Here is a 26,958-nt window from a genome sequence, read left to right as displayed (position 1 = left end):
AATAAACTACAGTGTCTGTGTGTGTGTGTGTGTGTGTGTGTGTGTGTGTGTGTGTGTTCATCACAATAAAGGAACATGTCACCCTGAGCAACAGTGGGGCTCATTGATGTGTTTTTAATAGTTGTCAATAATAGAGCTCTATGGCACAGAGGAAGAAGCCTTAAAATACTTGCAGGATCAATTCATCGGTGGTTTTGTTCTTTTAGTGGGATTTGTTAACAATGAGACAAATACTGTATATACAGTACAGTCTTAAATTATGGTTTCTAATTATTCCAATTTTATGCAAATAATGGTTGATATTCAAATTTAGTTTTAATTTAGTCGTAATCCAAGTTAATCCATCATATTTATCTGTGGGAGGAGGAACTGTGCGGACATTATTTCGCTTTAATAAAAAAATGAATCATGGATAATCCTATTTGTGATAAGCGAGGCTGTTCTTTTCGAGGCTTTGGTAGTGCGTGTGTGTGTGTGTGTGTGTGTGTGTGTGTGTGCGGAGGACTGAGTGCGAGAGTGCACCCTGTTGCTGTCTGTCTTTGTATGTGTGTCCTGTTTCATTGTCCCATTGCATTCATTACCTTCATCATTACCATATTTTCAAAATCCGGGTCAATGTCTCTTTCTCTTTTTCTTTCTCACCCTCTCTCTTACTCCTACTACTCTCCCCCCCCCTACTCCCCTCCTCCTCCCCCCTTCTTCCTGGGGAACAATAAGTAGCATGTGTTAGGAGGATCAGGCAGATTCACTGTAAGGGAATTAGGGCCCTGAATGGCTTCCCCTAATTGGACTTGAATGGACTTTGTCTATGGGAAACTGGTTCTTAAAGATGAGCCTCTTACACACAATGGCCGCCTCGCCCGGTGTGGGAAGTGGGTTGAGCTGACAACTGTTTTAGGCACAGATGAGCAAGCCCGCACACACACACACACACACACACACACACACACACACACAGGATCTTAATTGCATAGTGAAAGCTCTTGCCTTCTGACCAGACAATCATATATGGTAGCATGAGACGCTTAGGTCTCTATCGTCTCGTCTTGAGAGAGTCAGTGAGAGTAATTAAGACCTCATTAAGACTGGAGGAGTTAGGATTAATTAGACGCTGGCTCGCTGGCTTCAGGGAGCTCCTTCCGACTCACACACTCTCACTCGCAAGTTCCCTGCCAGCTTTTTAAATACACTCAATCTAACACACACACATACAGTACAGGCCAAAAGTTTGGACACACCTTCTCAGTCAATGTGTTTCTTTATTTTCATGACTATTTACATTGTAGATTCTCACTGAAGGCATCACAACTATGAATGAACACATATGGAATTATGTACTTAACAAAAAAGTGTGAAATAACTGAAAACATGTCTTATATTTTAGATTCCTCAAAGTAGCCACCCTTTGCTTTTTTTGATAACTCTGCAAACCCTTGGTGTTCTCTCAGTGAGCTTCATGAGGTAGTCACCTGGAATGGTTTTCACTTCAAAAGTGTGCTTTGTCAGGGTTAATTAGTGGAATTATTTCCATTATTAATAAAAAAGCAAAGGGTGGCTACTTTGAAGAATCAAAAATATAAGACATGTTTTCAGTTAATTCACACTTTTTCGTTAAGTACATAATTCCATATGTGTTCATTCATAGTTTTGATGCCTTCAGTGAGAATCTACAATGTAAATAGTCATGAAAATAAAAAGGAAACGCATTGAATGAGAAAGTGTGTCCAAACTTTTGGCCTGTACTGTATGCGCGCACACACACACACACACACACACACACGCACACACACACGCACACACACATACAGACACACTGAATGCGATGCTGTGACACATTTATCAGCAAGTGCCCTGGAGACTCTTGCCTTGAGAGGCTGACATGACATCTCGATGCCGCCGTCTCAGCAGGAATCAATTAGCGTCCGACCCGCCTCTTACCCGTCTTGTCAATTAGAGCTAACACAGCCAATTTGGCAACATCAGGACATGAACTGTAACAGGTGCTGATACGGTTATAACTGAATTTCAGTAATTACCACGTATAAGTGTTCCTCCGATAGACGACGAAGCATTTAAAAGGTGCCCCAAATTTTACAATGTCTTTTATAAATCGTGAAGACCGTGAAGGCAACGTATGAGCCCATGTGAAGGCTGAGATATTCAGTTCTAATTACTTCATGTCTTTACATTTGAATTGCTCAGTATTTAAAAAAAAATAGAGATTGTAACAGAGCAGCTAATGTTTTGTGAGCAAAGAGGGTCAAAGGTGCCTAATGCCTTGCAATAACGTAGTGCGCTTTTCTTTCTTTCCGGGAAAATAATCGGGCAAAGTCTGCGTTAAATGACAAATAATGGAGCTTCGCAAAAATAAATATGAAATGTAAAAGCATGGGCATTTATAACTGTACTTAGTGATTTTCTATTTGCTACATACAAAAATGAAGCAATGACTTCTTCTGGCAACAATACACAAAACCAAAAACTACTGAACTACTATGATTTAAGGAGATATTGCCTCATAAACTTCACACATATACAATGACCCTGCAGTGTATACTGTCTAGTAAAGCAGAAATGCTCCAAAACATCATTTGAAAAAGTTCCTACAGCAGCTATTCTTCCAGGATCCTCAGGAAACCTTCAGTGTTACAACTTGTATATTTATGTCGACCGTGCACATTCACACTGTCCTCTATAAAATTTGCCGAGCTACGACGAATCTGGTTGAAGTCGGCTGATTCTTAAAGGATGTGTGCGTTTGCCCTTCCAACATGGCCTGGGGGGGCTGACAACACCCCCACCCCCCATCAAGGGAAGGAGAGAGGGGGTGACACTTTCTGACACACTCTCTCTTTCCCCCTTTTCGTTGTAAACAGAAAATGGCATTCCTCGAGCTCAGCATTTCGCGTACCCTCATTCACTTGTCTTTTGTCTCTCGCCTCTCTTTTTTCTTTTTCTTTTTTTTCGGTTTGTGCTGATTGTGATGAGCTGGACGGGACAGTGGGTGGGCGGGTGGGTGGGCGAGTGGGTGTTAGACCAGGTGGTGGGATGGCTTGGTGTGGGCTTGTGTGTTTGGGTCTATATTCATTCCTGAAATCTAAGGATCACGTTAAGATACTCACACACTTGACAACTACAGATTTTAGGCACTCAAAAAAGGGATATTTTGCAGCGTTTACAGTGTGCGACAGCTGTGGTCTGTTCTACCATTTGCATGGGGGTAAAGAGGGAATTTGTCAAAAACTAGAGATGGAAAAAGGAGTTCTATGCAGTTGTCATTATACTCTAAAGAGGAATTTAGTTTTGTCATCACCAGCTGTTGAGCTTTTATTCCTCATTTTGCAAAGTCAAATTGTATTAGTTTTAAGATTCCTGTTGCAATCAGATACACTATAAAAGTAGAACTTTGACACACAGGCCGAAAAGACGTCAGAGATAGTTTGTACAGTATTGATGACTGCTGTAGTTTATCGGCCCAGACTACAGTGAGGCAAAGTCAGCCTTGCAGCCAGTTTGTCCCTGTGGCCAACTGTGGTACTGCTTTTTCCACATAGACCGCCATAAAATATAAAAATAAAAAAACATAAAACTGTTGACAGGACATGGGAATTCTTAAACCATAAAGATGTAATAAAAGCTATTTTAATATCCTGACAGCATCTTAATAAAATCGGGGCTGCAAACTAATGAAGTGGTTAGTAGTTTGGTTTCTAAAATGTCAGAAAGTAGTGAAAAATGTCCATCATTTTGTCTGAAAAGCAGTCTAAAACCCCAAAGATGTGTTTGACTAACATGGAAGACAAAGAAAACCAGCAAATATTTAGAGTCAGTATATTTAATAAAACAAGCGTGGATTTGCAAAAGTGGCGGCCAACTACGTGCATGCATTCACGCAGACAAATAACCTCACAAAACACTAAACTACCTCGATGGCAAAAACTGTAGCTGTCAAAAGGGTGGGATCATTTTTGTCAACTGGCCGACTGACTGACCGACCAACCAACCAACCAACCAACCAACCGACCAACCAACCGACCAACCAACCGACAGAGCGACCTACAGAGCTGCTGATGAAATGACCTCAACAAACCTTTCGGGGTCAGAGAAGGAGGCATTAATAGTCATGGGCCACGCGCGCGATGCAGAAGCAATCCCGGAAGAGAAAAGACATTTTTTGTTGCATATGCTGCATCTTGCAGTTCTCATAGTACATCAGTGGACTAGACTACTAGGTGATAGATATGCAAACCTTAACATGTGAAACATTATTGTGTGCTTTGCTTAGCAGTGGGGAATCTGGGGGCAAAGAAGACAGAAAAGGCCACTGCAAGATGTTGGTTTGATATTCTTTTTATATGTGTGTGTGTGTGTGTGTGTGTGTATATATATATATATATTATATATTATATTCCTACACCTCTTTGTTTATAATCTTTCCTACTAGACTTAGCTTGTTTAATATAGGTAACTTTTAACAATGTATAGAATTATTTCTATAAAATTGTAGCCGTGGGTGCACTGCACTTCTTTGGTAAAGCATATTTGAAAATCTATCCACCCTTATGTATTTAGCTGTGTCATTAGTTTTTCATTTGTAACAGGGCAAATGTTAGAATTAGTATTATTAGTATTTAGTAGAGTATTTTGAGGGTATGTGGGGGGTGGTTCTGTATTTGTGTGCTCTTCTGTTTGCGTGTCAGAGGTTGTCATGACGGTTTGTGATTTTAGATTAGACCCCGATGGCATTGTCTTGTGTTTTTGTTAATTGCTGAGTTATCACGTTCATTTCGTGCAACTCTTTTGTGGGTCAAAATACCCCCCCGCCCCCTCCTGCCGCACAAATACACACACACACTTTCCCCTCCTGTCACTATGCTTTGTAAAACACACACACACACACACACACACACACACACACACACACACACACACACACACAAACACCCACACCAAGCCTCCCAATTATGCTCCATTATGTCACCCCCTCTGACCGCTCCTGAAAAAAGATCTCTTTCCCTCACCGTCATCCTCTGCTCTTCTCTCTCTCTCTCTCTCTCTCTCTCTCTCTCTCTCTCTCTCTCTTTCCATGCAACCGCCATTCATCTTTCTCTCTCTCTTTCCGCCGTCTCTCTCTCTCTCTCTCTCTCTCGCTCATCCCTTGTTCCTGTAAGACAATGTCTTGTAACAATACCGAGCTTAATCTCCGTATCAAAGCCGTTTTTCCCCTTCACCAAACACACACACACACACACACACACACACACACACACACACACACACACACACACACACACACACACACAAAAATGCGCTTTAACTGGGCAGTTTCTCTTCATGTTTTGTTTCTTTCTTGAGGAATAGATGAAAATGCAAATGGACAAGATTTTTTTGCTTGGTATTGATAATAATATTTACATACATCCAACAACGGTCAGATTACATCAAACACTGCTCCTTCTGTTGCATCTGCCATTCCCTCCTTCATTCCTTCTCTATATCTCATCAATACAGACCTCACAAGATGATCACATTCAACCATAACATGTTATTAGTGTAGTACTGTATGTGTATTACAATTCTAATCTGTCAACAGCAAATTACATGTAAGTAAAATGTTCTTGCATTAAGTGCTGTTATTTTTGTACCAGTGGTGTGATCCAGCAACTTTCACATCACTCATTGCTGGAATATATTTAAACAAGTACAAGTGGAGCTCAAATATTCCATTAGTCAAAAATGTTAAACATTACTTTTAAATAAAGAAAAAAAACAAGCTCTGTAAGCTAAAACAACTGTTTAAAGCTTCTATTTTTGGCAGACATTTTTGCAGTGTACTGTTAAGGCCTGCAGGGCAGGAGCAGTGTTTGATGAGAGTTGTTTAATGTTGGTTCGGCTCAGACCAAAAGCCCACGGTGGCATAACAACAAGATAATATTTGGGTCATTCTTGTTTGACTAGAAGGTATCCAGGGGACGATTTACTTCTCTTTTTTTCTTCCAACGATGACCCTCAAGGTGCAGACAGTGTTTCAGCAGCTAATGAAATGGGGACATTGAAATATTTTAGAGTTTTTAACTGTGTGGGTACATAAATGCAGAATAACCATGTAAGAAGAGCTAAATCTGCATGAAATATACACTCTGTATGTAAATTCATACGCAGATGTTGTGCCATAATCCGAAGGAAGCACTCCAATGGAGGCCCAGTTCAAGTCAAATTTGATAAACACCATGCAAATAAGAGCCAAAGCAAACATCAGGCTGTGCTATTATAAATAAACTAAAGCATTAAATCTACTCCATCCCACCATGACACTAACGCTTTTAAGATATGTTTTTTGTTGTTGTTGTTGTTTTAGATACATTTGTTTCAATACTTCCAGAACAGCTACAGTTGTGTATGCATGCTAATTTAACCCGTTCAATAAATTCTGGGATATAAAAATTGAATTTCTTATCAAACATCATATATTAAAATCTCATTCTCTTGCTTCCGTCTACAGTTCAATCGCTGCATCACCTCCCAGCTGATCAAGTGGTTCAGCAACTTCAGGGAGTTCTACTACATCCAGATGGAAAAGTTCGCCCGGCAGTCCATCAACGAGGGCGTGACCGCCTCAGAGGAGCTGGTGGTGGGCCGCGATGCCGAGCTCTTCAGGGCGCTCAACATGCACTACAACAAGGCCAACGACTTTGAGGTAAGCTGAGCCGGAGGGGGACTCTCCCATACGTGTAAGCGATGTGAGGCTTGGGAGTTTGGCGAATATGAATCTGGAGTTTGGAGGGAAGTGACACGGAGCTCTCCAACTCAACAATGTAACATATAAACATATAACAATGGCAAGTGTGTGCGCCACTGTTAATGACAGAGCACATCATCTTTTCATTGTAAGGTGTTCTATTATTGCATCTCTGGAGTGATGCAGTCGTAGTGTCAACATCTAACTCCGGTGTGTGAATTTGAACTGAAGGGGGTATACGCTGGCATAGTCTGGATCAACGGAAGTACATTTCCAGGATAGTTGCCGGGGCCGGATGTCTTCCCGCTTCCGCTCTCTGCGTGTTGCCGTTCTTAAAATCCCTTCGTTTCGGGGAAACAACAAACTTTGAGCTAGCAAGCGACACGATGAAAATTGTGAGTTTTGAAGGAAATTTGGATCGTGCAACAAGGCAGGCCCTCTTGGTTACTTCAGGGAGTGATTGTAAAGATTTACAAAGAATATGTTTTTACTCTCTAACTGGGACGTTTTGGGACCGGTTGGCGGGATCGCTGTGGACGAAGAACACACAGCGATACACTGGTAGGAGCAAATTTAGTTTAACCATGTATTCAGCTAATTAAATAGCTTATGTTACTGTATTATGTGAACTGTTAACTAGGGCTGCTCCCTCTTAGTTGATTAGTCGACTAATCGGCCATTTTGGTCTTAGTCAACTTAGATTTCTTTAGTCGATTAGTCATGTTTGATGCTTTTTTCATGCTGAATGACTTCTTTCCAAGAAACGTACGAGCACATCTCTGGTAAACACAAGAATTAAAGTGGTGCTTTTGCGTGACTCTTTGCGGAGAAACTGACATTTACAGATCTGTCGATTAAATCAACTAATCGATTAGTTGATACAATTGAATGAGTGTTAGTCGACTAAGAATTTCTTCAATCGAGCACAGCCCTACTGTTAACTTCATTTAATATTTTTTTCGTTTGCGGGGTGCAAATGTTCCACCAAAACAAGTTCCTTCCCGAGATTATTTTGCAGAGCCATCGTCGCTGCGTCCGGAGCTTAGCCCCGCCCCAAGACGATTTAGCTTGGTTTGAAAAGAAATGCAAACTACTCACAGCGTTATTTCTTCTTCTTTTTTCTCTCCTCTCCTAGAATGTATGTGTGGTGCCAGACCTTTCTTCACAGCACTGTGGAGTAATGTTTGGCAATGCCAGACTAATGCTTAAATAAGCCTAAACCCTTTCAAAACTTGTAATGAAAAAAAAAAATGAAGACTCCCATAATTTACAAACCGCTCCTAGTTCACTTTTCAAATCCATTTAAAACTGGATTCAGAACAATCTCTCAAACACTCACACAAACGTCCTCTACCAAGTCAGCTGTTCAGAGCGCAACAGTCACCTCACGATTCTGCTGAGGTGTGGATGTCGCAGTATGTCTGTGTATGTGTGTGTGTGTGTGTACACGTTTGTGTGTGTTCGATGAGGCGAAAGAGGACGTCGCTCGAGGCGCGGGTGTCCTTGTCAAAGCGATTTTCAGAAGTCACATTCCCTTCCTCACTTTTTCTCTTCCAATATTGGTCTAAGGGGACCTGAGGGCCCTTAAACTATTCAACGTAACATCAGCAGCATTTAGATATCCATTAGCACACACATCTCACTGCTGTCACACACACACACTTCTTTTTTGCTTAAGGAGAGAAACGTTAAAGCTTAGTGGGAGCTTAAACGCATAAAGAGTTAGACTAGATTAGAAAAAAAAAGGATGTTTGAGGAATGAACAGCAAATACTTTGCATGCTTTGCATAATAAGAGTCAGGTAGCTTTTCACAGGTGTGTATGTAAAGAGCCTGTACAGGAAACAGACACGCACATGCAAATCACCGGTGTTTTATTTTGGCCTTTAGTGGGGTTACTTTTAGGGAGGATAGGGTTCATACCGGGGTCAGGAGGTTGAGAACCGTAACAACCACATGCCCATATACTTTGAATTAGTGTCGACAAATCTTAAAAGCATACCATAGTTTTTTTAAAGTGCTTTCTCACCCCTCCATTGGTATCCAGGTCATTTCAGTGCAATATTACGTTTAGCGTTAGAACAGAATATCGTTGTAGTAGTTTCAGCTCTACCTTCAGGTAGTGGTCTTCAAGGGTCCAAACTTTTGTTCCAAATGAGACCAAATGAGAAATGGGTATGAGACACATTAACCCACAGACTCGAGACTCCCAGCAACAACACGGGACCCAAGCAGGACCCAATTCTTAACTCAAGGCTGGTTGTTACAGTACTTACTGAGACCAGACTCATGAAGGCCTCTTAGTCCAGTCATTGTATGAAAAAAAGTAGGACAAATTGCAACAGAAGCTAACTCAACTTGATTTTGTATCCTCAATATGTCCTGAGCAAGGGAAAAAAAAAGCCCCGAAGAATCCCATTAGGGGAAAGTTTTGAAAAAGACACAAATATAGCCTATTCATACGCCTATTATGCAAATTTGCGCATACATTATGATGCAACGTTTGCTCATGTTACCAAAAAATTTCAAAAAACTTGATGTAAGTAATGAACTCAGTCATTTTCATGGTGATATCTAAAGGTTAAAAATGTTAGCCTATTCACATGAGAAAAAAGGCGTATGAATAGGCTCTATTTGGGTCTTTTTCAAAACTTTCCTCTAATGGGATTCTTCGGGGCCTTTTATTTCCTCCTTACTCAGGACATATTGAGGATACAAAATCAGCTGAGTTTGCTTCTGTTGCAATTTGTCCTAGGTTGACCCCCATTTTGGCTTAAAATGACTGGACTATCTACCTTCAAGTCTTTGCACGTCTTGAGATGAATGGAAACTAAAATCAATATAAAAATAAGGACTTGTAGTTAAAGGGCTAATTCGCTGTCCTCTAATGTATAATTGTAATCAGTGGAGATGCTGATAAGGACTTCAGTGAAACAACATGTGCGTCCTTTGTGCAATAAAGTGTGTTTGCAAAGGTAGGTATACATTTTCTTCCCGTACTTTGTCCCCTTTCCTGCCGGCCTTCTTCTCCTCCTTCACCTCCCTCCTTCCATCCCTCTATCCTTTCGTCCGCCCGCACTGAGGGAACATTACCGGCTAGGGACCCTCTCTCTCTCTCTCTCTCTTTCTCTCTCTCTCTCCTCCTTTCTCTCTCTCTCTCTCTCTCCCTCCGTCAAACTCAGAGGCGTGAAACTGGAACCACAGCCGATTCAGCAAGTCTCCCGACACACACACACACACACACACACACACACACACACACACACACACACACACACACACACACACACACACACACACACACACACAGAGAGAAGTCTTCTCATTTTGCCAAATTTAGCATCATCAGAGTTCCACCTTGGTTTGTCCCCCATCACACCCACCTCCTCTCATCCCCTCCTTCCTCTTCTTTTTGCTCTTTCCTTGCTCCCTTCTCCTTCCTCCCACCCTTCCTGCTAAGTCTGTCCTCTGTCAATATGCTCTCTTCGTCACCTCCTCTCCTTATCCTCTTCTCCTCTTGTCCCTCTTTCATTTAGCTTTGTCCCCTCCTCCCTCCCTCTCTTTCCCCTGCTGCTTTTCCCTTCTCTCATTTTGCCCTTTTCTCTTTCAGTCCGCCACTCTTCTTTCCCTTTCTCCTTCTACCCATTCTTAACTCCTCCTGACTCACGTCTCTTGCCACTCTTTTCCTCTTTTTTCCTCTCCCCTCCGTCTCAAAATGCTTTTACTTTTCTCTTGATCTACGGTCATCCTCTTCTCATCTTTATGCCCCCAACAGCTTTTATTCCTCCTGCAAAAGTAGGCTATTTGTCAAATTACCTGCCAAAAGAAGGCCTTGAAAGGTTAAATAATTTGCATTTATTATGTTTTTCTTGTTAAAAAAAAAAACTTAATCTGTGTCAACACTGTCTACATGGTGGAATAAGAAAATGTTCTTTGGTTTGATGGGTTGAAAAAAAGGCTTGTGTCATTAGTTAATGTACATGGCCAGCATTTTAAATAGTCATTGTAGATTATTACTGTGGAAAGGTGAGTGTAATTTGTCGGGAGATTGCATGTGTGTGTGTGTGTGTGTGTGTGTGTGTGTGCGTGTGTGTGTTGTCTTTCAAAGTTGGCGTAAACAGGCCCCAGTAATTATAGCAGCTTCATTAATTACCTCCTCCTCCCCTCTCCAGCCACATTCTTTCAACTCTTCTTTCTTGTTTACCCCTCTCTCTCTCTCCCACTCTCTCTCTCTCTCTCTCTCCATCCTTACTGTCTCCTCTCTCCTTCTTCCCCTTATCCCCTCCTCCCCCGTCACTGCAACAATGTTGTCCTAATTGCAGCTCTGCCCACAAACTAATGAGGAAGGCAAAGAAAGGAAGGAGGCTGGAGAATGGGAAAGGAAATGGGGAATAGTCTCATCTTCAAAACAAAACAAAAAAAAAAAGAGGGAAAACAAAAAGAGACAGAGAGAGATTTTCTTTGCCAGGACACTCAGGGAAAGGTGTCAGCTTCTACCTGCTGCCAAGAGGAAGAGAAACCTTTCCTCTTTTTCTTTTTTTATATTGAGAACAGATTGCAGCATTGGGCATGGCACTCTTAACTTGTGAGTGTGTGTGTGTGTGTGTGTGTGTGTGTGTGTGTGTGTGTGTGTGTGTGTGTGTGTGTGTGTGTGTGTGAAAGTTTTGATGCGATATTTAAAGTACACCATATCTCAGCACGCTGCAGTTTGCGCGTGTCCGTTCATACAAGTGCTGTGCTTCCTTGGATTGGTGTGTACATTGTGTGTGTGTATGTGTGTGTGTGTGTGTTTTTGTGTGTCGGCTGAAGAGGGACAATGAGACGTTTTTAGGAAGCCTTCTAGAGGACGTTCTCAGCTTTCCAGTTCAAGGATCCTCGCTGCCTCTGTCAGCACCAAACGATGGCACAGCTGCGCCTCTAACATTCACACACACACATATGTTCACACACACACATACTTCTCGCACAGACGCCGGTTTGTGCTCATCTGAAAGAGCAGAGCAGAGATACCCTGCCTTGAAAGGTGGGTGTGGCTGCTACCAAAATTTGCCCTTTGACTTTGAACGACAGACACACACAGACACACACACCTGGAGGCCACAGAGTGGTCACACACTCACATTTCAGGGCTATCTGGTTTCATAAGCTGCACACTTTATCAAAGGCTAAACTTCTCATGGCTTTCTCTGCCGTTTCAGATTCTTTCTCATCCTTTTTCCGTCCTTATTCATCTATTCTCTCATCTTATCCGCTTCCTCTTCATACGAGTCCATCGAAAAACGGGCCAAGCTAGACTCTCAGTAATCGATTCTCAAAGTGGGCTTTCTGTCAGATTCTTGCTTTGCATAGAAAAAGCTCTGCAGCTTCAAATAAATGCCTTGGTGCTGAAATTTGGGTTTATTTTTTTTGTATTATGCCCAATGCTGATAGGCTGTTTTTCATCACTTGGGTAATCAGTCAACACACACACACCAAAATATTAAATATTCATCCCTCTCAACCATTAGCCTTAAGTTGAGTATTTTTTTTTTCTCCTGGTGTCTCATCCGTCTTTCTGTTGTCCTCACCTTTTTATGTCTTCTATTTGTAACCTACCCAGAAGGCACACACACACACACACACACACACACACACACACTACACCTGTCTCCCTCATTCGGAGCGTAGAACTCTTGGCAATTACTACATCTTACAGGTTTCATGTAATGTTGTATTTTGAAGTCTTTTACTACTAGAGACACCAGCTTTTAGTGTCGTTAATTTGACTATTTATACCAAGTATTTAATGTTCCCCTTAAAATACACCTGAAACTGCATTTTCGACTGCCACGGGACACCAAAACGCTCCAAAATTAAAATACAAATCATGAATGTGTCCCAAGGGAATCAGTTCAGATTAAAGCGTGATTTATGGTTGTGCGCAGGCTCCACGCAGAGCTTTCGCCGTAGCCTACGCAAGTGGCCTGACGTTTGTACCTGTGCGCCGGTGTGTGCGTCAAGCCGGCGTGTGTGTGTGTGTGTGTGCGTGTGTGCGTGTGTGTGTGTGTGTGTGTGTGTGGGGAGCGGGTGATAGAGTAAGGGGGAAGTGAGAGAGTGACGGCGAGCGAGTACCGACTCTAGAGTCATAGTGAGAGAAAGTGTCTCCCCTGTGTTTTCTGACCAAGGTGGTAAATCTTTAGCAGGAGACATTAACCCTCTCCTTGATTTAATGTTGTTGATGGAGAAGGAGAACCAGGAAATGAGTCGAGGGGGGAAATGCAACGCTACTAAGCCGCGGCCGAGCGACGTGTAGTTACATTTTGCGAGAGGTGCGAGTCAGGTTACGGCATAGGGTCCGGCGTAGACACAGAGGGGTCTGCGAGGGTACGCCGTCAATTCAACGCACGACCATAAAACGGCCTTAAGGGATTCCCATAAACAACCGGTGTAGAACTAATGACTTCTACTAGAATTATGCAGTAAAACTGCAATTGGACCAGACTTAGATGTGACCTCGTCTCCTACAAAATGTGTTTAAGTGCTCCTAATTTGCTTTGGTAGGTCAATGTGGGTGGATGAACCGTCAAAGCTTAAAGTTTTGACTCTGTAGACAGGGATTTGCATCCTGCGACATATTGTTCGCTATAGGCTCCTGAAACACTTGGTTAACATTGCTGTGAGCAAAGATCCTGGTTTTTAAATCTTAACCAAGACGTCAATCTTTCACTAACCTTAACCAAGATCTCCGAAATGCCCCAACAGAACCAAAAAAAGTTAATTTGTGCTTTAGTTGCCAGGAGTATGTACACACATTTTTTTGAAAACAAGGTTGAATACACAGACACATGAGCCCATAACCTATGTGAACTAGGGGTGGGCGATATGGTCAAAAAACAATATCTCGATATTTTTGCCGATTTTGCCGATAACGATAATTAGACGATATCCTTTAAAAATGTGTTTTTAAAAGTCTGAGTTACTTAATCACTGATTATAATAATGGGCACAATGTTGAATGAAAACAATTCTTATTTATTTTCTTTAAAATGTAAGTATTCAAGTAAAACCAATTTAAAGACAAAATACGAATACTATACTAATACTAATTGAACTACTGTATGAACATTGAACTCTGAGTAAACATTCAGTTGTACACCTCTGCTGTAATGTAAATTGTGCAGCATACAAGCAAGATGAAATCATAACAATAAACAAAGGGCTCTGTTCTGTAACATATTGCACACAACCATGTCCTTAATGGAAGCAGTCCTGGAGATGAGATAGGTCCGTGTCAGGCCAGGTTTTGATAGTCCTACTTGGCTGTATACTATGCTAGTAGCCGCTGCACAATCGTGCGCCGCCATCTTTGTTGACACGAGTGAACGTCTAGCATTCCAATGCGTGTTTTTAAGTGTTTTTTTGTAAGTAATTTAAATACTCGATAATGACAATTTGCACATCGTTAACACAACAATGAGGATATTATCGTAAACGATATATATCGCCCACCCCTAATGTGAACACACACTCTTTGTTGCTGTCACTTAATATCATTAAGCAAGTATAAGCACTGAGTAACAAAGTCTTCCTCACAGTCTCTGTTGCTGCTTGACAGAGAGCGGTATGGTACAGACAATGCCACCTGCCAGTTTCTGTCACTATAAATATAGCTATCTGCTTGCAATGTGTATGTGTGTGTGTGTGTGTGTGTGTGAGAGAGAGAGGGAGAGTGTGTGTGTGTCTTAGTATTCCAGTTGAGAAGAAGAAGGCATCATCTTTGTCACTGAGACTGATTGGAGTCACGAGGAGGTGGTGTGTATGTGTGTGTGTGTGTGTGTGTGTGTGCGCGTGCATGTGTGCCTGTGTTTGGTCTTCCTGTGTGTGTGTGTGTGTGTGTGTGTGTGTGTGTGTGTGTGTGTGTGAATATGAGTGTGTGTGTTGTGCATGCAGTGATTCCCTTCCCCTGCCCCAGCTGTCTCCTTAGCTTTAACAATAGGCCTGGTAACAAAGACGTGGCCTTCAGCCTCTGTCATGTGATACTAGTGGTCTGCAGCCTCTCAGTCAGATGACCCACGCTATTGTCCTCTATGGGTGACACACAGTTGCACACACGCACGCACACACACACACGCACAAACACAACGTACGCACCAACTCCAAGGAAGCACAGCACGTGTATGAACGGACACGCGCAAACAGGCAGCGTGCTGAGATACGAAGACGCGCACACATAAATGGTCGCACACAAAAAGAACACACTCATGAGATAGCGAGTACACACACACACACACACACACACACACACAGAGACGCAATCTCAGGACGCAGACCCTTCCTCTCAGTCACATGAAGTCTGAACAAAGAGAAACTTTATTGCCATTGTCCTGGTGACAGTGAGATCAGTGACTGATTGACAAAAGAGCAGCAGAGAAAGGAAACAGATTGCTGATGTCCTGGAGGAACCCCCAGTCTCCACTTTTACCTTGATTTTCACACTTTACTGTAAATGGCAGCTGCAGAGGCTTTGTGATATAGAGACGGAGATGAGATGGATTTATTTCCCACATATAGCTGATTTGTTTATCCTACAAAAGCAGGTTATTTTCTGCTTTGCTTTGGAATGGCTGCTATGTGCCTGGTGCCAAACTGGGTGACTCTGTCAAAGAGCACCTTACAGCAGGTCTGTGCTATTTATGCGCAGCAGGAACACAGACGAACAGAACTAAACTCCCCAAGGCGGGAAAAATGACATCAAAAGTCCCGCTCCCCTATACCTGAAGGGTATAGGGCATGATTTTGTGCATGAAAAAGCACACCATTTTTACAAAGTCTATCACACTTACATTATATAGTTATAGACAGTCAGCATGTGTGTGCAGGACAGGAATCCGAAACTGATGCTCCAGGAGCCCACAGATAGAAGGAGGAGAACACACATGTATGCAGGAGGGATGTGTGTAATTGGGAGTTTTCAAACCAAAAACAACAATGTCCTTTTTTTAATGTCTGAATCGTTCTTTGTGTGAGGCTGGATCGAACCACAAAAGGGGGAGTTTGCTCAGTCTGCGTTTCCCGAATAAATAAAGATTCAAATAGGAAAAGAAGAAATGCAAATAGAGATGGAAAAACATAACCTAAGGTGTTCGGCCACCATGAGCTACCGGAGCAGATTCAAAGTGCTTTAGCATAGATCCTACAAGAGTCCTTAACGTCCTTATCCTTATTGTCACGTCCAGAAACAAACAATAATGACTTAAAATGTCAGAGTATGAATTTCCAATGATTAGCTCCTGTTGAAAGAGAAAGGATAAAAGGAAAAAGACTAGGGAGACCACAAGTGAAAGGACTCTCTACTCTGGATGTGTGTTTGTGTTCGTCATATTTTCCTGCCAGGGTGTGTGTGTGTGTGTGTGTGTGTGTGTGTGTGTGTGTGTGTGTGTGTGTTGACGTAAGCCAGACCTGATAGCAGGGAAAGAGAGGGAGAGTGAGAGAGAAGAGGAGGAAAAAAGGAAGCAGATGCTTGTGTGTTGGCACAAAAATCATATGTCCATTCAGTCCCACACACACCACACACACACCACCCACCCAAACACACACCCACCCACCCACCCACACACACACGCAAAGAGAAGGAGCAGCGCATTAGACTTCCAGTATTGTCTCGATGATAGAAATATAGAAAATACATTTACAAACAGCAAAGTGGAACTCAAGGCCACAGAGCGAATGAATGGCAACAAAATGGTGTGTGTGGAGTGTCAAGGGGTGTGTGTGTGTGTGTGTGTGTGTGTGTGTTGGGGGGGGTCATCTGAAATTAAAAAGAGCAACATCTTGCAGCAAGATTAGAAAGATGGTTTAAAAAGGGACAAAAAAGCTGAGAACGCTTAACAACACGCTAAACCATTGTACACACACACACACAGTAAACACTGTCAGCGTCTCCTACACTAATGGAGGGAAGTAGAAAGACTGATTAAAATAGAGAAGAGAAGGAACAACACACCCACACACACACACAAATACAGTCCCTTTCTGTTTGTACACCAAACATACAGTGTTTGCACAGCGATTTCTTAAGAGCCTGGTGTGTGTGCAAGACGGTGAGTGAGGATGGAAAGGAAACAGAGAGATGAGATGGGTGGAAAAGCAGGTGGAAAGACGTATGGAGAGGTGAATAGGGTCAACTGAGGACACGCGCACAGCCCAGATGTCTCCATCAGTCTCATGTTGCCAGCGTGAAGAGGAAAAGTAGTAATAGACGCAGGAGACAGAGGAGTGGCTTATATCCACGAGAGAGGAGAGGAGGCAGGAAGTGAGGAAGGAGGGAGGTGGGGATGGGATGAGAGAGGGTAAATGAGTAAACTTTGTGGGATAGAAAAGAAGAGAAGGTGAAGAAGAGGTTGCTTGTGGAGGGGAAGGAAGAAGGCTTAAGGGTGCAAAGGAATAAAAGAAGGCTAAAAGGAGGGGGTTTACAGTTTTTTTCGATTGCTAAACGACAGTGGGCACAACTGGAGTCACATGTGCAAAACTCAAACTACAGTCTGCACTACCTACAGTCACCTGAGCTAAACAGTTCACATCACCTGCAAAACTCATTCAAAGCAACACAACTCTTAACACACATCTCAAACAGTATGCGCAGGCCTCACTGAGTTAACACACAGTGTCACTCAGAACACACTGAGGGTAAAAACACTATGATCAAACACCAATACAGAAATTACAAACTTTCTCATCTTTACAGTTTGAACAATTTGAGTGACTTGACACTACTCAACAGTTTATTTAAGGAAAAAATATAGATTGTATAGCATACCAATTTTTACATAAGGTAAACAAGAAGGAATGAAAATCAGCAGTTTTCTTCAATAAAGTGTCTCTAGTAATTTATGGAATTACTGGGGAAAAAAAACTAAAGGTACATAACAGTAACAAAGAAGAGTGTGACTAATCCTGCCTCTCTCCAGCATCATGTGGCAAGTTTTCTTCATCACATTAGATGTCTGCATCATCTCTAAATACAAATGAATGTGGTGTTTCTTTCACCTCCATTACTTTCTGAAAAACAGTAAGAACACAGTTTGACTATTGTAAAGATATAGTGTTTTTCACTTTTTTTTATAGCCTCCCACCATTTACAACCTCAGACATCTTACCTGGACATATTGGTATCTTTGCTCTTTTACCTGTTTCTCTCAAACAGTACAGTGTAGAATTGTTTCATTCTTATTTGGTGTTTGTATACAAAAAAAGACTTTCTGAGCTTTCTCTGTATAAATACCGTATATGTTCACTAACTAGTCTAAAACAAGACACTTGCTTAGGCTTTCAGCTAAAATTGCAATCAGCAGTGTTTGATAGGCACCAGACTGAAATCCATTCTGTTTTGAATGTGTGGTTTACAGTTTTGACAGCAGTGTGTTAGCATTTGAACAAAGTGCTGTAAATCTACAGTGTTGTGCACGTTGTGGTTAAAGTCATGGGATAAGTGTGTAGAGTTTTGAAAACTGTGTTCAAGCAATGAAAAATGAACTAGAGTTTGGTCCACATGAACTGCTGCTGTGCAGACTGTAGTTAGAGTTTTGCACATGTGACTCCAGTTGTGCCCACTGTCGTTTAGCAATCGGAAAAAACTGTAATAAGAAAAGCCACTATTGATCAGTGACTTTGGTAACCTCACACAGCAAAAAACATTTAGTTTAGTTAAATAAGTTGCCCTAAAACATGGAAGAACCAGTTTTGTTGTAGTTCCAATAAAAACACAAGTTGCTTTAAGGATCTTATGTCATTATCTTAAAACGTCAGTGTTTTCCCTTAAGGATTTTGACACTTATTGTATTTCTAGAAAGTAGCTGCATTGCTGGAACCAGCTCAGCCCTAAAAGAAAATCAAAATTCCAAAGCTGAATGGGAGATAGCCTCTCATTGCACTCAAGGAATCGGTAGAATGTGATTTTGGTACAGAATGAACAGTAGCACACACACACACACACACACATTAATACCACATTAGAGAAGATGATTAGCATGCATCTTGGGCAAGTGACTGAATGTGCTGTCGTGACACACCGTCTGGATAAACAAAGTGAGGATACTCTCCATGATAAGTATTCTCTGGGGTGATGACGGCTTATGTTCCACATGAGTGTGTAACTTAAGTCTATGTCCAAGTTTTTTATTTTTTCTATTTTGGATGTGTTAAAATGGGGCAGTGTATTCATAAAAAAAGTAACCTACTTATAAAGGGCTTTTTTTTTTTTTTTTTTTTGTTTACCGCTCCTTTTCTTTTTGTCGCGTGGTTGCCACGAAGAAAAGCGACTAAATTAGCAAAGCAGACGTCACTGTTGCTAAGTGCTTATGGCTGTGCTGTTGCTGCACTTAAGGTTTTCTAGTGATGGTTGGAGTTTCTGCAGGTGGCGCTCTTTTGTCTTCTCAATGCTCATTCTTCCTCTGTGTATTGCAAACAAGCAGCTGCTACTGTTGCTGCTAGAATCGTAGAATACTCAAGATGTTTTTTTCCAGGAAAAGAACAAAAAAAATATATTAATATAAATTAATATTTTTAGAGCTGCAAATTCCGTGAAAGATCTGTAGCGACATCAAGCAGGTCAATTCATATTTCTATTCATGAAATTGGTTTTTACAGTAATTGTGGTTTAATATCTTTTCACTTCTAATACCTTAAAAAAGGTGCCATGAGTTTGCTTGCGATGTACAACAAACACAGAAAGTAACAGCAAGTTTATGATTTCTCGTACAACTACATTTCGAAGAGTTGATGGACAGAGGAGGAGGGAGGGTGGAGGGAGAGTGAGGATGAAGAAAAGAGAGGAGGACAAAAAAAAAAAAAGAGGAAGGGAAGGAGTGCGTCCCAGTAGGCCTCTTTGTTGGGCCGCTATGTAGAGATTTACAGGCTCTTGTCCTATGTGTGTGTGCTGTGCATCTGCGTCTCTCTGTGTGTGTGTGTGTGTGTGTGTGTGTGTGTGTGTGTGTGTGTGTGTGTGTGTGTGTGTGTGTGTGTGTGTGTGTGTGAAGAGAAAGTAATTGAGCCTCCCTTCATCCAATATTTACCCACCAAACCAGCGCAATCATGCAAATTATGTTTATTGGGAACCAAGTGTCTTTCTTCCTCTCTATCTTTCTTTCTCTTTCTCACTTACCCAATTCCTCGCTTGCTCTCTCTCTCCTGGCCACTAGACGCAATATCGAGATCCAAGCCAGGAGTAAATCACTCACACACACACACACACACACACACACACGCAGATGCACACACACATAGGACAAGAGCCTGTAAATCTCTACATCGCTGCCCAACAAAGAGGCCTACTGGGACGCCCTCCCTCCTCTTTTTATTTCCTCATGTCTTTCCTTTCTCTCATCCTCACTCTCCCTTCACCCTCCTCCTCTGTCCGTCATCTCTTGAAACACAACACACATGGGGGGGGACGACGCCCATCTGTATTGATGATAGCCTAATTTAGATCTCTTTACTGGACTGATTTACGATGGCCAGACAAATCTGGGCATCTGGACCCAAGTGTGTGTGTGTGTGTGTGTGTGTGTGTGTGTGTGTGTGTGTGTGTGTGTGTGTGTGTGTGTGTGTGTGTGTGTGTGTGTGTGTGTGTGTGTGTAGGAATATATATATATATGTGTGTTTGTCCAGTTGAGCTGATATGCAACCAGACACACAATATCCTCCCTGCTTCATTTCATTCTTTCTGCTCGTGTTTCCTCCTACCTCTCTGTGAATCTGCCTTGTGTCCTTTTTCTCTCTCTTGTTTCAGCACTGTGAGTCCTCTCACCAGAGCAATGATGACGCACGCCACCCTGAAACATTATAAAAACACACCAGTCATCGTGCTGAACAAGGCAGTGTCAGAGCTGCAACACGTAAACGGCCAGGGCACTTCTAGGTCAAGGTCACTGTGCGTGGATTTTTTTTTTAAACAGCTCTTTGCGTTTTGATATCTCAATTGCACAAAGCCAAAGCAGAGTCAAGGGAATTTGCTAAAGACCAACTTTCAACCGGATATGGTAGCTACACCCCTGCATGTTAGGCGTTAATGAAGATCACTCAATATAAAGCAAGGAGGTTAAAAAAAGAAAAGAAAAAAAGAGTTCTGGGAAGATGTGGAAGAGTGGATTCGCTTTTTTTTTTTTTTAAGATAAGAGGAAATTTGAACAACTAAAAGACGAAGAGATGTAATCCAGAAGGGAGAGGACGCCACAAAGGCACGTTCATATTCAAGATCAAGCTCAGGTTTCAACTTTTATTTGTCCCAGTGGGCAGATTCAGCAACTATTAAGAACAAATAAAACAAAAAAGGTTTAGCCTAAAAATATGTTGGCACCTGCTGAGGTTTAATGATTAAACCCTTGCTTATTTATTTTTTTTACTTTTATTAAGAAGGATAATAATTCCCATTCGTTACAACTGGGGTCATATTTTTTATTTATTTTTTTATAGTCGTGGCCATCATTCCTATCTCTAATAATAACATCGTACTCACCAAGTCAATTGATGCAGAAGCATCACTAAAAAGAAGACAGAAATAAGAGCAGTCAGACAATCTGCTCTTTAAACTGGAAGAACTGTTGTAAACATTCATCACAGTTTAGGGACCGAACTCCCCGGGTCAACTTTGACCTATCGAGCTTGCTGTAGTTGCAACGAGGGATTACCACTGACATTTTCAAAACGCTCCCGTTTCGGTTTCACCTCCAAATGAAGTGGTTTAGATGATCTGCCATGTTTCCGGCCACTCTTGCGTACCCTGTTGGACTTTGTAATAGCGATTTTGCCATGTTCCCAGATGCAAGCAATTACTCTGGTGTGTACGATGGGACCATAACTGACAGGAAAAAAACTGGCCAAACTACAAAATTAGAAACCGTAACCTTTCCGTCTAAAATCTACCATGTCTGCATCGGCGTACATATCACCTACTAAGTTGAATCTTTGTGTGTGTGTGTGTGTGTGTATGAGAAAGAGCATGTGTGTCTGTGTGTGTGTACAGTAGTGTCTGTAGCAAGACAGTGACAGAGGGCCTCATTGAAATAACTGTGGTCTCAAGGGGCCAGCTAAAAAGAGAGAGAGTGTAGGTGAGGGTAGACTAGGGTAGAGTTTATGAGAGTCCAGGGAATCATTGTGTGTGTGTGTGTGTGTGTGTGTGTGTGTGTGTGTGTGTGTGTGTGTGTGTGTGTGTGTGTGTGTGTGTGTGTGTGTGTGTGTGTGTGAGAGGGGTGATTCATCCGTTCTTGTGGCGGCTAACCTTGGCATGTCCTGCCACGCATGACGGGGTTACACCCAGACGGCACTCTGTCGTCCTCTAGGTGTGTGTGAGAGTTTGTTGGGGTGTATAGGAGCATGCACCTCGTCTGGAAGAGTCAGCCTCCCGTGTGTGTGTATGTGTGTGTGTGTGTGTGTGTGTGCGTGTGCATCTGCATGCAAAAAAAAGAGACAAAGAAAAAGAAAAAAAAAAAAGAGAGGGGGGAGAGAATCCTAGTCAGGTTGTTTAGTGTCTTTGTATGATCTTGCCCCCGGGAGAAAAGGGCAGAGAAAAAAAAGAATGAAAAATGTGTGTATGTGTGCCGTTGTTCTGCTGTCCAACACTGCTATGAACACACACACACACAGCATTAAAACCTACACACAGACACACACACACACACACACACACACACACGCTTTGTGATGACAGTACATTTATGCATGTGGAAAGGACAATTGGATCCCTGCAATCACTTCGTTCTAGTTTAAACTACTACACATACACGCACACACACACACACACATACACGCACACACACACACACACACACACACACACACACAGTGACAGATCACTGACAACTGTTCACCTGACATTGTCAAGGACTGAGTGCGTCATCTGTCATGTGTGAGTGTGTGCATAAGGAACTCTCGATACCAGACACACACACAAACAGCTGGGGGCGTTTAAGAAAGGGGAAGCACATTTAGGGGAAGTTGACAGCTGAAGAAGAACTTGGTACAGGAATAGTAATACATGGACACCTGAAACACACGCACACTTAGGACCTAATTCTTGAACACTTTTCTAAAAGCAATCTGTATTTGAAGAGGTTTGCCTTGCAACTGTGATTTTAGACGCCCATGTCTCCTGGAGGACTTCTTTAACCAGGATAGTGTCTTTCAATGACCATGGCACGAACTGTATGGGTGTAATGTTCAGGTGTCCAAAAACTCTTGTAACATATAATGATTCCCTCAAGGTACTTTCTACTATGTGTATGTACTCCACCTACACATGCTCGAATACAGAAGTAACACAGTTCTGTGTTTTTAGCATCAATACCGTACTGATGCTTTGAACGTAGGACAAGAAAGGGAAAGTTGATTGAAGGGAAGTTTTTCCCCGTTCAAAACAAAATCAAATGATTTCCTTTTTCTTTCTACCTCCTTTCCTCTTCCCCTTATACCCCTTTTTTTTCTCCTTCAGGTTCCTGAACGATTTCTGGAGGTGTCCCAGGTGACCCTGCGCGAGTTCTTCAACGCCATCGTGGCGGGAAAGGACGCAGACCCGTCCTGGAAGAAGGCCATCTACAAGGTGATCTGCAAACTAGACAGCGAGGTTCCCGATGTCTTCAAGTCCCCCAACTGCCTACAAGAACTCCTCCATGACTGACTAGGGCGAGGACGGAAACGCAGCGAGCGAGACAAGCCTCCGAGGAGCGTGAGACGACCGTGAGAAAGTGAGGCTGAGGTCTTCGGTAAAAACATGCGTTTGATGCCGAGACTTGGTTTTCCTCGGACGCTTCTGGAGAGGTTTTTTTGGTGGTTGTTTTTTTTTTTTGGGGTCAGCCCAACGTTTAAAACACAAGCCTGCCCTCAAAATGTTTTATACAGGAAAAAAAAAATAAAAATAGTCCTCTTGACCTCTTGGCTCAAGAGTCGGACAATACTCAAATTAAGATATTGTGTTGAGACTTTTACCAATTAAAAGCCAAACAGTGGAAATCCTTGCACTTACAAAAACAGCTCCTCCTTTGCCGAAAAAACCCCCCCCTGTCTTCTCTTTCTCCTCCACCTCGTCCGAGCTCGCTCTTCGTCCTTCTCTGGAGGAACAAAAAGGTATGAGGAAGATGATGGATCAATCTTCAGCCCGTGACTTGGGGGTTAGGGAGCAAACTAAATATAAAGATGATAATATATAAAGAAAATCTTTTTATTGTGGATGTTTTTGAGTTAGATGGACATTTTTGGGGAGAAAAAAAAGGTGATGTTTCTGCATTTTTTTTTCTTCTTTGTATGAGCTTACAGCCTCTTTACTATAAACCCTCAGTCGATCGCGTAGATACCCATGCACACACAACCACAAACACACACACACGCACACGCACACCTCTTGAATAGGATCGCACAGTAGCATTCCCAAATCCTCACTTGAACCCAGACAAAATGGACATAAATACACTTAGTTGTGGTTTCTTTCCCTTCTTTTTTCCCCCTCCTCTTTTTTACTACTCGCTCTTTTTACTGTACCGAGACGTACTGGGTGTTTGTTCTGACTGTTGCTCTCCCTGCCCCACCCTTCCCGTGCTGCCCCTCTTTGCTCATGTTGCATTCAGGCACCCAGAGCATCGAAGACAAAAAAACAACCTTTTTTTTTTTCTTTTTTTTTATAATCTCTCATATCTAGAGTCCCGTTTTTACAATATCAGAAAAATAGGTAATGCAGACATTAGACAAACTGTATGGACATTTTATTTTAAGCCGTCATGAATCAGATTGATCCTTAACCTCCGTTACCGCAATTATTTCACTAAATTACTACAGCCTGACCAACGTGACACATGCTGATATTGACAGAGAATGGCCCCCTTTTTTTTTCGTTGTTTTTACTTAACAGACTTTTTTTTTGTATTATTAAAATGTTATGTATGATATGTGACAAATTTTTGTACTGAGAAGGTCAGTTATTTCAGTGATTTCTGGTGGACGCTGTTTCTCATTGAACATCTGACAGAGAAATACATCTGTGATAGGCTAATACTGTATCTGGTCCAACTACTACTGGTTTATTTATCACATTTTCAATATATAGCACTGATGCTGGATACATTCAGGACACATTGTGGACATGTTAGTGCTGTAACAATTTTTGGTATTCATTTATTTATTTTTTTTTCTTTATAATCTGTGTTGGATGCTTCATTTGTTTTCTCAGAACATTCAAAGTCCTAATCTGAAAGAAAAGAAAAAAATCACATTTGCATCAATTTGTGATTTCATTCAAGTGGATTCACTGTATTGTAAATCATTGTTGTGAACGTAATTTGAATCACCATTTTGTAACAACGACCAGGAACCCAAACCCATTCATTCCAGTTCCATGTGCTTCGTAGATCCCTTTCTAAGCAGCACGTCATTCCCACATGATACAAACACAAGAATCATTCTTCCTGGTGCTCTGGGACAGGCTAACCTTTGGCAACACACAAGTACTGACTGGACTCAAGCACTTGCACAGAGGATTTTAGCACTGAAAAACACCGGCGACTAACCGTGGTACAATCAGCCGTTCTCAAAATTGAGCTCATACATTCAGAGGTGTCAAAATGTCTCATTTTAACCCTGTTTCGTGCTGAGAACCTTGAAACTGGAAGTCACCGTAAGTTACCAAACCACTATTGGAAAAAAATAGATTTTTCTCTTTGCTCTGGGTGGCAGACCAACAGACGGGCAGCTGCCCCGGCCGGGTCATGTGTGTGAAGTGTTTAAGGTTTTAACAGCAGTAAACAAAAAAAAAAAAGACATAGGACAAAATGCTGATATTTGTAGCTTGTATAGATGTAATAATGACTCTGATCACTCTGATATTGTTATTATTTATAATTGAAATAATTATTCCTATTAATGTTATTCTGATGATTATTATTAATGCTTGCTACAGATTTGACCGGTGGTTTACTCATTGTTTATCCATTACACTGCAACATGAAATAAATTATTCTTTGAAAAAAAAAAAAAAAAAAAGAGGAACTGTGTGATTGTACTTTTCTCTTCTATTTGCGCCCAGCAGAGGTGTAGAGGGCGTTGACCGTTTGCATGTGCCTGCCCACACACACCAAATCGCCATCAACGCAAGCAGTAACTAGGCAACATGATGGCCACTTTAACTCTGTCCATGACCACCCTCTCTCCCTCTCTCCCTCTCACTCTCTCTTGATTCTGTATAGGGGACATGTGATCCCTTGTTGTTGTTGCTGATGAATTGAAAAGAGGAGCGCTGTGTGATTATTGTCAGCACAAAAGCCTCAAAAAGCTGCTGACGCCTAGATTAGCCAGTACAAAGAGGCAGGGACAGACACACACACACACAAAAAGACATAGGTGCAGACTCACACTCATACACACACAAAGGCACAAGGCCTGTCTGCCCTTGTTGCCCTACCATCCTTCTCGCTCCTCTATCCGTCCTCTGTTCATCCTCTCTCACCCCTTATCGCTGACATTACTCCTCCTCTTCCCCTTTTTACCTCTCCTGTCTCCTCTCCTCCTTGCCTCCTTTCTCGTAGGTTTTATTTCTGTCCTCCTCTCGCACCACTTACCTCCCTAACACTCACAAACACACACCATGCCCTCTGTGTGTTGGCGCCAAACACTAACTGGCATCACACAATGCCAGCCACCATCACCAGCATGGGATAAAGTGCCAGCACTCATTGGGCCTCTCTTTTTTTCTCTTCTCTTTCTGTCACATACACAGAAATTGTAAAAGGAAAAAAAAAAAAAAAGGTGTATAAAACAGAACACACTCCTGTGCTCAAGTTTAAATACACTCCCAACAATGATATACATCATTTGTATGTTATGATGCATATATTGCCAGAACTCCAATGAAGATAATGGCACAATAAACTGTTTACAGGTTTCTGCAAAATGACGGTTCCTGTATTTATCCAGTTCCCATGAAAGATTCAAATGAGACAAAAATAGAGTGATAAGGAAGTTATTCACAAAATAATAGCATAACAAATAAACAGTCGACAGGCATACTAGCAGCTCTGTGAGGCTGATCATATGCACAGTACTACTTTGACCCTAATGCTAATGTCCTGATGTTTAGCAGGCATATTTACCATGTTTATTGTCTTAGTTTAGTGTGGTAACATTAGCTAATTAGCACTAAACCCAAAGTACAGCTGAGGCTGATGGGAATGCCATTAGTTTTGCAGATATCTTTATCTGCATTAA

The 26,958-nt window shown here is 41.9% G+C and overlaps 1 protein-coding gene and 1 long non-coding RNA gene across 5 annotated transcripts in view; one reads left to right on the top strand and one right to left on the bottom strand.

Annotated features, from left to right (window-relative positions):
* Positions 1-25,513, top strand: part of LOC120554061 (prospero homeobox protein 1-like) — a 42,114-nt gene extending 16,601 nt beyond the window's left edge. For 2 of the 4 annotated variants that reach the window (XM_039792658.1, XM_039792659.1), the window contains exons 6-8: positions 4,286-4,333; positions 6,503-6,697; positions 23,201-25,513. In XM_039792658.1, coding sequence (XP_039648592.1) covers positions 4,286-4,333; positions 6,503-6,697; positions 23,201-23,386 — 429 coding nt within the window. In that variant the 3' untranslated portion in view covers positions 23,387-25,513. The remainder of the gene's footprint in view (positions 1-4,285; positions 4,334-6,502; positions 6,698-23,200) is intronic. The other 2 variants (XM_039792660.1, XM_039792661.1) reach the window with 2 other exon arrangements.
* Positions 1-26,958, bottom strand: part of LOC120554062 — a 132,575-nt gene that overhangs the window by 30,721 nt on the left and 74,896 nt on the right. Inside the window, exon 4 of the long non-coding RNA XR_005638301.1 lies at positions 20,458-20,546. This is a non-coding gene — a long non-coding RNA (uncharacterized LOC120554062). The remainder of the gene's footprint in view (positions 1-20,457; positions 20,547-26,958) is intronic.

This window comes from Perca fluviatilis, chromosome 24, assembly GCF_010015445.1.
Source record: "Perca fluviatilis chromosome 24, GENO_Pfluv_1.0, whole genome shotgun sequence".
NCBI lineage: Eukaryota > Metazoa > Chordata > Actinopteri > Perciformes > Percidae > Perca > Perca fluviatilis.
The sequence above is the reverse complement of the archived record's forward strand: the minus strand, read 5'-3'. Positions and strand labels throughout refer to the sequence as shown.